The sequence below is a fragment of the Halictus rubicundus genome, chromosome 9 (genome assembly GCF_050948215.1).
Source record: "Halictus rubicundus isolate RS-2024b chromosome 9, iyHalRubi1_principal, whole genome shotgun sequence".
NCBI lineage: Eukaryota > Metazoa > Arthropoda > Insecta > Hymenoptera > Halictidae > Halictus > Halictus rubicundus.
Window position 1 is genome coordinate 13958752 of NC_135157.1, and position 12026 is coordinate 13970777.

Sequence of the window (12026 nt, forward strand, 5' to 3'; positions counted from 1 at the left end):
ATCATTTAATTAAGTCATTTGATATAATATCATCGATGTTAATAATATTTACGCGAAACTAATGTCAACATTTTATAATTGGATTTAATTAAATCATCGTTACTGAATATATGACACTTATCCCAACAGGGTGCACACGATATTAAATATTTTAAAATCTTGAAATAAAATTGCTATTAATTGATCTGATAATGCCAACGTGGCATTTACTAGTAGGTGAATAAGTGTGTATCTATACATATATTATATTCGATTTATTTTGCTTTAAAATTGCGGAAACCTAACGGATAGTATTCTTAACGAAATAATAATATAATTTTAATAATTGCGCACATTAAACAGTGGAAGAAAGCTTCAGTTTGTACTGACTTGAACTGATAACAATCTTTCAAATCAAGGTCAATACAACTAAAGATTAAGTGCATGATAAGGTCTTAATAAATAGTCCTCTGACTCAAAAATAAGTTAGTTCACATTAACTGCTACACCGAACAAGAGCCAGGCTTATAAAGGTCGTAAAATTTAATATAATAATCGTTTAAATTAAGTGAATTAAATACTTTATAAACATGGTGAAGGATTATGGAAAATTAAAGGATGTAAGCGAAAATTTCACGGAAGAGAAGTTACAAGAAATCCTACTTAATGTACATAATGGACAAAAAGCAGAAGTTATAGATTGGTATTTTGATGAAGCAAATGCCAAGGGTGATAGCTATTTGTCAACTGTTAATAGAGTTAAAATTATTGGCAATGTTGATGGAAAAAAGGTAGAAGTTAGACTAGTGGTCAAATCTTTGCCACAAAATATAGGCAGAAGGAATACATACAGAAGCGTAGAATTCTTCCGAAATGAAATTCTCATGTATACAAAGGTAATTATTGCATCACTTTTAAAAAAAATAAAATTACATAGAAATTTTCCTGTTTGAGGTACTAAAAGAATTCGAACAATTTCTTAATGTTAAAGAACAAAATGAATTATTATGCGTTCCACGTCACTTAGCTTCTATTTTGGATGGTTATACCGATTACATAGTTTTGGAAGATGTATGTCCTTTGGGATATAAACCTGTATGTAGACAAGATTGTGTAAATCTAGATCAATGTATAATGATTTTAAAAGCTGTAGCAAGATTTCATGCAATTTCTTTTGCATATAAAGATCAGAAAAAGGAAAAATTCAATGAGCTTGTAGATAACTTGAAGGAAACATATGTCAGTGATGATCACTGGAATTGGTACAAACGATTTCATGTAAGATAAATGTTACTATTACATTCTAATGACTTGCAACACTAATTATGGTACACAAGATTTGGTTATTTACAATTATATTTTTGTCCATTTGTTTTCTAGAAAAGAATAGTAAACATTGCTATAAATGCCTTGGAAATGGAATATCCTGGTAGCGAGGCAGAAAAACGATTTAAGTCTTATGAAATTGGTGCTCTGTATAAAAAGGCTTCTGAATTTTGCAATCGTGTATATGCGCCAACATCCGTAATAAGCCACGGTGACTGTTGGGTTCCAAACTTTTTAGCTCAGAACACTACAGGAAACACAGCCTTGATGCTTGACTTTCAATTGGCAAGATGTAGTAGTCCAGTCTTGGACATATCAATGTGTATTTATGGATGTACAGATAAAAGCCTTTGGGATGAACACTTTGATAGTTTGTTAAAAATCTATCACAATGAACTTTCAAACACCATTAACTTACTTGGATCAGATCCTGAAAAAATGTATTCATGGGATACATTTATGAAAGAAGTAGAGTATAATTATATTTCTTGTCAATTTTGGCATAGTACTTGTCAGAAACCTATTAAAATGATAAATAAAATTCTTACAGGTAAAAGAACAGTTTATGTTTGGTGCAATGTTTGCATTGGAAATGATTCCATTCAGTCTATTAGATGAATCTGAAGCGTTTGATCTAGATGCTATCATAAAAGATGATTCTCCAGTAGACATTGATGATGTGTGGACATTGTCAAACATCAAAACTAAAGATGGCAGGCTTCGTTTAGCCAATATCTTTGTCCACGCAGTTGAGAATAAATTCTTGTAACCATTTGCACAATTAATGATTTTATACGTCATAAAAAAAGCATTTAGACAGGTGTATTTTTTACATAATGTTTATTAAATGTGTAGCATTAAATAAAATAGAGACAATCTGTATTTGTATAATTTCAATTATAACAACATAGTCTAATCAAAATACAATATTTATATAAGAATTATAGACCGCCATCATTTATTTATTTATAAACAACGGTTGCTTCAAGTTTTCCTTTATCACTTACTTATATTAAGGAATTTGAGATATTTCATAAAAATATCTCGTTTTTCGACAAGTACACCTATTGCTGGAAAGCATATTCGTAAAGATAAGTGCACTGTTTAATGCATATTTTATAGTAGAATTTGTCGTATGCAAGCAAGCAATTTTATATGAAAAAATATTATAAAATGTTTCTCTGTGTCAAATCTTTACGATACACAGTTTGAACTTCTGTGTTACACCATATTCACAAGAAAATGTATGATTTAAATAAGAATTTATACTGTCGTATACCCAACATACTTTATGTTGATTACTTTTATAAATTCTGATGCTGAATGTTATTCGAGTGAATATTACTGGCATCAAAGACAGTAGTATCCTCATCATCCTCCTCGTCCAAAGGTAATGGTCGCATTTCTACATCTTGTCTGTTTGCAAGGACACCATACTTTCTGACCATTTGGGCACGTGTTTTACTTAATCTGTTAAATAATTAACATTATTATGCCATATACAGTAATCGTATATAGTAATTGATATATTCATATTTCATAAGCAATTACAGTCATAAATGAGGATTCAACAAAATAAAAATAAAATTTAAAGCTTTTAATAGATGTTATATACCTAAAATTACGGAACATGATATATGCCATGACAAGAACACTTAGGCCAATAAACACATAAAGACCACGCTTCAAAGCTCCAGCATTTAAAGTTGTCAAATGTCCTATTTCTTCATGCTGTTAAAAAAAATTTCATTATTAATCAGTATTGCTATACTTTCAGTATAGCAATTGGTAAACAACATGGTTTTGTGTAATTTCTAGGTAGATTAAGAAAGCATGTTTTAATGGGGATACTCGATTCCTCAAACAAGATTAAACCAAGACGAAGCAGTTATTTACTTTGTGAAATTAATCAAGTTCAAGTTCAGGCACTAACCTCTTTCTGCGGCTCTGTTGCATTAACAGTTTTGTTATCTGTCGACGATTTTGAGGTTATACCATTCAGCGTTTTATTATTCTCGAGATTCGTCGTTGTGTCGCCAAGTGATACCGCATTTTGGTGCTCATTTTTTTGTCCGTTTGACGGAGTGTGCGTGTTAACATTCTTGGCAATACTATAAACACTTTTTTCTATTAACGTCGGTTTAGGTACATCCCTGTTTATCCTAACTCTTCCATCGCATACTGTGCTCTGTGCGGCTAAGAAGATCAACAGAAATACAAAAAATTTTATCATCTGGATCTTCGAGCGCGTCATAGTCTTCTGACATTTGTGAAACAAAATTCGAAGAAGGAAAACAGCACGGCACTACATGCTACGTTGACATTTTATCGCGGCTCCATGTTGACCCGGCTTATGCCACTACGCATACATATTTCAAATCGTTTTGACTTTAACAGCTGTTTCGCGGTATCCTCGCGAGCACTAAACGAACGTACAGACGAAAAGATTTTTGCATGATGGTTAAAAATAGATCGCAGAACATCAACAATGTGGAATTATATATATATGTATATATAATCTATATGTACATATGCGTTTAAATTTATTTCGTGCTCCACTTGAAAGATACGCCTCGGTATTTGCAACGTTTGCGGTTGTAGCGAACGAGCGCGTTAATATTTTTTAAAACTCGAACACAATTACACGTGATCTATTAAACGTACTAATAAACGAATGTCGCATCTAATTCTGTAACAATTCACGTAGTGTCACATATGTACGGACATTGCAGACGAAACCGCTTATCGCAGAAACATGACTCATTATTGTATACTTATGAGCAATAAACTCATGGTGTCAACTGTATATGTTGAATTCGCTAGCGCTAATTATCATCTATAAATGACGTTGATAATTCTGTAGGAACTGTTTTAATCCGTCCTCAGATCATAAAGCAATGAAATCTCTCAATTTTGGTTATGTCAGAGTGGAAGTTATATGTACATACAGTCGGGGGCAAAATTAATTGGTCAGCCTTTAAAAACTAATAACTGCTTTAAAATTGGATCAAACAATTCGAGTGTTTTTCAGACGTTAGAAGGAGTAGTTTACTACGTAACGTGTAAACATTTTTTTTTTAAATTGCTATTGCTTGGAATTTCGAAGAAAAAAGTGAAGGTCAGCAGGCAAGTTATATAGGTATATTGAAAGATATAAGGAGCAGTTTCTCACAATTTTTGCCATTTTCAATTATTTATAGCTCGTAGCGACCTTAATCGATTTTGATGAAACTCTGTGCATAAATATAACTTATATATATCTAGAAAAGGCATATTTTAAATTTTCATTATAAAGCACAGATAAAAAAAGTTAAAAATCGTGATCTCTACTGTTCGCAATTTCGATCAATGGTAATTTTTCTAATATCTAAAGAAGAAATTCGAGTCGTTTGGTCCAATTTTAAACGAGTTATTAGTTTTTGAAGGGTGTTCGCTTAATTTTGCCCCGGACTGTATATCGATCCGTTTATTCGAATGTAATTTAAGTTTAAGTTTATTTGAATAGAAATATGTATAAAATTCGTTCATCTTTTGCGCCGCTGAACGTGTGTTCCCACTGTGGCGCAGGTCTCTGTGTACATTGTCGGGAAACGTTGCTGCGAGGTACACACAGAGAACCGACGTATGTACATACGTAGCCATGTAACCAATGGGAGAGAAGCGTTTGACACGTACCATGCGTATAAGCGTACGCGAACGACAGTTGGAGTGGTTGGACGTTACGAGTTGGGCGCAATACACAGTCGAGGCTCTTATTTTGATTCGCAGAGGAGGCTCGCCTCGAAGAAAACGGGTGGTCGAGGCTCGAAGGATTTGCGGGGAAAGTTGAAGATATAGGTCACCAGACACTGGTTAAAACCATGATACGCGTTGTAAATGGGGGTGTTATATATCTGGAAGAGTTAAAAAATTCGGTGGAGAGTGATGCGACAGAGAAGGCAACGTCAAGAAAGTGCGAGGGGCAGCTGTCTTCGACGAAGGCAAACAGCTGTTCGTCCTACAAAGGTGCAAATCGTACGACAGAAATGGCGCAAGAGGACAATAATCCGTGCTGGAATAACCTGCCCAGTATCATCCTGCAGGAGATATTCTCATATTTGCCACACAGCAGCCGGTTAAGAGCCTCTCAGGTATTCTCAACACTTTTTTTTTCTTCGTCTCCGTCAAGGCCGTTTATACTTCGAACCTGACACAGTGGGTAATCAAACTGCCATGTCCAGATTCGTTCTATGCTTTTAAATAATTCCTTTATCGTCTACTCGAACCGTTATTGTTTTTGCCCGCGATATCGTCTATTTGTTCTTTGTTTACCTACCGAATGTCTATTTTAATCAGTGTCATGCTTAACGCGACTTTCAACGAAGCAGGGTTAACGGATAAAAATAATTCGTTCGAATGTAATTTGCGCAGGTTTGTAAAAATTGGAGGTATGCTTTGTTTCATCCTAGTTTCTGGAAAAAAATCACGTTTGCCCTTGGACACGAGGACAGTATTCAATGGGCTCGGTACGTAAAGTTGTTTTCCTGACTACTGGAAAATTCTGCGAGTTTATCTTCTATGTGTTTTTTTTTCTTCTTTTCGACAGATTTCTGGCAGATAGTTTTGGGTTCAGCGTACACGAAGCTACAATTCGTTGTGACACACCGAATCATTCTGCCGACGAGACTGTAGCCATTCTGAAGAAATTAAGTTGTAACAGACAGCTTCGTAAATTATTTTTGGAATCCAGCAGTAGCTCCTTCGAATATGAAGATGACGATGACATTAATGGATACGTTACACCACTGATAAAGCCCATTGTAAAAATTATCGAAACAGCCAATCGTTTGGAAGCTTTGAGTTTAGGATGTATAGAGGAATTAATAGCCAGTGCTGGAGTACTTCTACAACCGCTTCGTATGAACCATGCCAAGCATTTGACAACGCTCAGTCTGGCATCCGTTAGAGACGATCCTGACTATAATTTCTGTGAACTTGGGTTTGATTACGAACTCTGTTTTAACTCATTCGTCAGATTATCTATTTTGACATTGGATTATGAGTTTGTAAGTGATCAACTGCTGAAGGCATTGGATAACGGAGTCATGGAGAGGCTTGTAATTCATGTGCATGGTTGGAACGATAGTTACGCAGGGACAAGCGAAGTTGCGTGGCAAACGTTTGTGCAGAAAAAGTAAGAGTAATACATTTCGATTATTACTGTCTCCTAAATGTATATATATGAAGAAAATAATCTAAAATTTGTTTCAGTCCAAAATGCGAATTACGTCTAAACCTTATACACTCTTATGATGGCATCGAAATTTTACATTCTGATATACTTCGTCATTCTATGCCTCTCACACATCTGAAAGTTCTGTTCTGTGAAAACGTTAACTCCAGAGCATTGCTGGTGCTATCCAGCTGGTATCATCTTACTTTAAAATCTTTGATATGGATTGATTCGATGGACCCTCAAAGAGTTAAACCCGCAACCTGTGATCCAAGCGAGCCTGACAGGTAAATCAAGTTGTTTTTATCATGCTATTATCTTTAATTTATTTGATTAACCAACTTATTTATTATCTTACTATAGCCCCGATCCGTTAGTATTTATTGCATGGAAATGTACTAAACTTGTGGAGATTGTGTTCATTGGTCACAAGTACGATCAAGAAAACTTGCTAGCTATCGCACGCCTACGAGGAAGTTCCCTTAAATCATTAGTATTTGCACAAAGAGACATGGCATCCAACAATGAATCTTGGCACAAGGCTGAAAGCATCACACATGTAAGCTTTCAAGTTTTATATTGAAATTTATGAATCGTTATTTGTTTAAAGGAATCTGTCTCATTCTGTATAATATTTTTTACTGTTTCATGTACATAGGAAATACAAGAAATCATAGGTCATCCTTGGGAACAATTACGTGATGCCGATTTACCAGCGGTTGTTAAAAATCCATTTCACGGCGATAGCAGAGACGTGATCATGCCATTGGTCCTCCGTGACCAAAAGTAATACTGAACACGAATTAAGGAAAGATTACTCCCCAGTACCAATCATCGACATCTCCACCTATTTCTGGGCGAGCCACAATCTCAGAAGTAAAGTTACAATGTTATATTCTTTATTTTTCTATACGATTTGTTTTCTTTTATGGGAACTACAGATGAAACATCATACAACGAACGTGTGTAGATCTGTAACACAAATTCGTGAACTAAAATGGTTAGAATATCTGGAAGGATCACACAGTTCCAGTGTGTAAATGGCGAGGCTATAAAACGCACACAAGTTCTCCTGTTTTACAAAGATGTTATCAGTTCATTTATGAATATGATAAGCCATAGTTAACTATGTCTTTCTTGAGTCTGCGAGGGAGTACCTAAATTAAGTATGAAACACCCTTACGAATGAGAAGATCTCCCCGTTTATCAAATTGGAGAACAAAATGATGTATGATGATTTTTCTTGCGAGAAACCTTTTGTAACGAAGCGTATTGCTAACAACGGTGGTCTCAAAGTGGTCAAGAGCAAAGTATATTTGTTAACGATTGTTCCTCTCGCCAATGAATACTAAAGGAAAGAACATATATATATTATATAAAGATATAACAGTATTCTTGGTAGATACTAAGAATCAAGCATTATGAGACGATCGAGGTCTTCCTACACAGACCTTTTGTGTGACGTTCTCCTGTTAATATCACAGGAAAACAGAATATGTACGAAAGAAGCGAAGGGAACGCACACCACAATGAGAGGTTATCATCGTGCACGAAGCAAATGAAGAGTGAAACTACGAAAATGAACAAAAAAAGGAGGGAAAGGAAGAGCAGAAAACGGGCCGATTTCATGATGTTCCACTTGGGAAGCGTAACGAAATTCCACATGTATGTAAGTAGAAACTTGTTTAACAAATATTTTTCCAAGTCTATGGGAATTTAGATCAAGCGAGCGCCAAGAGCATGCAGTGAGAATGAATAACTAAAGAAAAAAAAAAAATACTACGACTTCGAAAGAAAGAACTTGATATCGAGCTGCGCGGATGTTAAACAGACACGTGCACTCGGCGAGAAGTCGTGAACAGCGATCCGAGGTTATTTTTAATACCAAAACCAATCGGACGCTCTTGTACAAATAGAAAAATGAATGTGTGCCGAGAAGAGTGCGGTTGATTTGGTGGTACGATGGAAAAAAGAAAATAGTTTGCACAATAGTGAATTAGTTATCTTGCGTTAGGGGAGGCAAACGAAGTGTGATACATCGAGAATTCTAAAACCTCCGCGAAGTACCGTCTCTTCACCGTGCTCTTAGCGACCGCTAACACGAACACAAAAGTATAGTTATCTATTCAAGAGAAGAAAAAAAAAAGTAATGAGTCAGAGGAATTAGCTGCTAATCGTGTATGTGTATATGTATGTATATCTGTATTATCTGTCGAACTTTAAACGTTAAAATATTCGGATGCCGCGTGCATCTATTTCTGTCGTGCGATTAATAATGACGATTTTCGAACATTTAAAAAAAAAACAACTAAAACAAAAGGATGATCCACAAACACAATGAAAAAAAAAAAATACCAAAACAACAAGAACACAAGCGTATACAGTTTATTATTCTGAGAGGTTATTTACTTTTTTTCGAGCCCTTGTATAATTATTATATTACATCGTCGTCTATCGTACTTGTAGTCACACGTATACCATTGTTTTTTATATGTGGTTCTGTACATACATTCATGCGTTTAATGAGAGAGCGAGCGAGAGAGAAAGAGAGCGAGAGAGAAAGAGAGAATGTGAGCGAGAAAGAATGAGGAAAAGCGTAAGATGAAACGGGAAAAAAATGATATTGGACATGCGCAAAAAAATCGCAAAGTTGCGCCCGAATTTAATGATGAGGAAAAAGTGGAAAGCGGAGAGAAAGAGAGCTATGAGGAATAGATGAAAGATGAAGAGCGAAGTAATATATAGCTGTTTAATTTGAACGAAAAAGAGGGAAACAGATGTAATAGGGAGATTCGATTGAAGAGCTAGGCACAAATACGAGGATAACTATTTCTTTTTAAACAATTTATGCTGTTATACAAGATGAACGGGCCTTAATATGTACCTGAGTCGCGGTAAGAATAAATTTATCGAGAGCGAGAGCGAGAGAAAGAGATCGAGCGCGAGATAGTAAGAACGAGAGCGAGAGAGTTAGAAGAAAAATAAAAACGGAACTCTGACACGCGACAGCCACCATTAAACAAATATAATCGTAGACACCTTAATAACCAGTTTTTCGGCGATTCGCTAGAAACACCTGCCGGTTTCTCGCCAAAAAATGACTGACGGGTTAAGGTATTCTCGGCGCCCTTTCATTTCGTATTCCGTGCACGCGTATTGTTTCAGGGTCAGGAAATTCTGTAACGAAAGAGACCGTCGTTTATTGTTCCTTGTTATCACGAACAGATTTTTTTTTCTCGCGAACAAAACCGTGAAAGAAGCAAAACAATACCACAGTTATTGTTGTTCGTTGACCATATTAACGTTGCGTGGACGGGCCAGATTTTATTTACTAAGAATCTTTTTTATTATTATTATTATTATTATTATTATTATTAATATTAATATTATTATTTTTCTTCGTGCGTTTTTTTTGTTTGTTTATTTTTTATCGAACGAAGGTCCCGCATAAACAGATTACTCGCGGGCGCGGTGCCCGGCGTGAGTCTGAAGAGAGAGAGAAAGAGAGCGAGAGAGAGAGAGAGAGAGAGAAAGAATTAGAAAAAAATAGAGTAAACGAGAACAGTGTGAAAGAACATATGTACGTGACGTTGCGAAACGATAGCGTATAAGAGAGAAAGAGAGAACGGATTATTAAAGGAAAAAAAAAACGAGAAAAACGATATGCGATCGGGATATACAATATATATAGATATCCAGCGGGTAATAGAAGCAGAACAAAACGAGTTTAAGAAAAAAAAAAAGTAATGATGAATCGTTAAATGTTAATCAGGTGATACGTAGTACCATCTCTGCGAATCCTCTGTACAAAGTCGTAGAATGATGCGAGAGTAAAACGTAAAAGAGAATGAAAGGCAGGCCGTGCAGCCGCCGCCTAAACCGTACGGGCACAAGCCAACACTACTACACGTATAATATCGAATTAAACGCGATGACAAACCAAGCATAAGACTGAACCTGCCGAGAAAGGTATATACACCAGGTTGGGGCGGTTTGCTGCACGCGCCCCTGTCCGACCGTCATATTCATAAAGCACAGGACGATCCCGACTAAACGGAAAGCATCAATCGTTCGCGATAATCGTGGCTAATCAAGGGTTCCAATCTCGTTGTCTCGCGTCGACGCGACAAACTAACCGCGACGCACAACCCGTCGTCGATCTGAGAAAACAAAGAGAAAAGAAACGATCAAGAAAAATGGAAGAAATGCATGAAGTAGCGCTTCGTTTCGTCAGTCGGACCTCGTGTCGCCCGACGGTGTCTCTCCTCTCTTCAACCATTGTTTTTTCCAGCTTTCCGTGTTAGCTCGGCGGCCCTCGTCGATTCGCCGCCCGATTATATGCGCCACGCGAATACCAATTTATGAATATGCGTGTCGTTCACTTCAAGCTAAACAAACGAAAAATACTAAGATTTAAATAAGGAAAGGGATGGTGCACACCAGCTAGTGTTTTTAGATCGGACTCAACGCCCCCGTTTCACGGAGAAACTGATTAAGTAAAAATAATAAAAAAGAAAAATAAGCAGAAAAAGAAAAAAAAAGAAAAGATAAAATACTACAAAGTAAACAAGAACGCTCGCTCGACGGCGATTCTCGTAGCCGATTAATAACTAACCTGTAAGCCAGCCTGCCAAGAATCAAAATAACTGTATAATATCAAACGAGCGCTAGCCAGTACAGAATGCTAAGATCTATTTTTTAAGAAGCGAATGTATATTTTTGTACTAAGGCAGGCCTTAGTGTGAGTCGTGTTGTAATTGTTGTGCGCGCGCGCGCGCGCGCTCTATGGCAAGAAGAAGACCGTGCTGTGAAGATCCGTGATATCGCGTCGGCGTTCAGCGAGAAATCGAAAAATATCTGCGAGACGAGGTGAATGAGAAAAAAAGCGAGAGAGAGAGAGAGAGAGAGAGAGAGAGAGAGAGAGAGAGAAATGAAAGAATGCAAGCATCTTCGTTAAAGTAAAAAGAAAACAGCGTTGTGTGACGCACGCGTGCGCACGTGCGTGCGTGCGTTCGTTCGTTCGTTCGTTCGTTCGCGGGAAACAACAGGGGGAAAAACATTATTTAAGAGCGTCCCTGCTTGAATCTAGAACGGGTGGGCTGTATTAGGTACAACGGGCGACGATAAATCGAGAACAAAACATCTGTGATAAAATGTGAAATCTTAGAATGGGTGCTCGAGAAAAAGGTGGCCGAAAGAGAGGGGGATGAACAAAAAACAAAAAGGGAACAAGCGTGCGTTTATAGAGAAAAAAAAACAATAAAAATAAAAATACTAACGAACGGGTGGGGGGTGGTTAAGATAACGGAGAAGACGGAAAATCCTTGCGTATGCATTAGGGGGGAAAACGATATTAAGGCGAGACACACGTAATTCCTACGAGAAGAAGAAGAAAAAAAAAAAAAGATAAATCGTTTAGAGGCGCTTTTAGAAGATCTATCGTGCGAAAATGTTCGTCATGCATGTTGACTAATAATTGACGGCGGATGGAGACTGTCTTTCGACGAGA

General features: G+C 36.7%; 3 protein-coding genes across 3 annotated transcripts; 2 read left to right on the forward strand and 1 right to left on the reverse strand.

Moving 5' to 3' along the window:
- The first annotated feature begins 233 nt into the window (after window positions 1-233).
- On the forward strand, window positions 234-2184 carry LOC143357031 (uncharacterized). The gene is made up of 4 exons (XM_076793182.1): window positions 234-875; window positions 934-1257; window positions 1360-1773; window positions 1856-2184. The coding sequence occupies exons 1-4, from the start codon at window positions 570-572 to the stop codon at window positions 2072-2074; spliced, it is 1263 nt and encodes a 420-aa protein (XP_076649297.1). The 5' UTR covers window positions 234-569; the 3' UTR covers window positions 2075-2184.
- LOC143357056 (uncharacterized) lies at window positions 2129-4153 on the reverse strand. Its single transcript, XM_076793239.1, has 3 exons — window positions 3239-4153; window positions 2921-3036; window positions 2129-2775 (listed from the first exon to the last, which is right to left on the reverse strand). The coding sequence occupies exons 1-3, from the start codon at window positions 3557-3559 to the stop codon at window positions 2610-2612; spliced, it is 603 nt and encodes a 200-aa protein (XP_076649354.1). The 5' UTR covers window positions 3560-4153; the 3' UTR covers window positions 2129-2609.
- Window positions 4154-4951: 798 nt separating this feature from the next.
- LOC143357024 (F-box only protein 33) lies at window positions 4952-11741 on the forward strand. Its single transcript, XM_076793167.1, has 6 exons — window positions 4952-5435; window positions 5716-5810; window positions 5891-6478; window positions 6556-6804; window positions 6881-7076; window positions 7176-11741. The coding sequence occupies exons 1-6, from the start codon at window positions 5166-5168 to the stop codon at window positions 7305-7307; spliced, it is 1530 nt and encodes a 509-aa protein (XP_076649282.1). The 5' UTR covers window positions 4952-5165; the 3' UTR covers window positions 7308-11741.
- The last annotated feature ends 285 nt before the right edge of the window (window positions 11742-12026 follow it).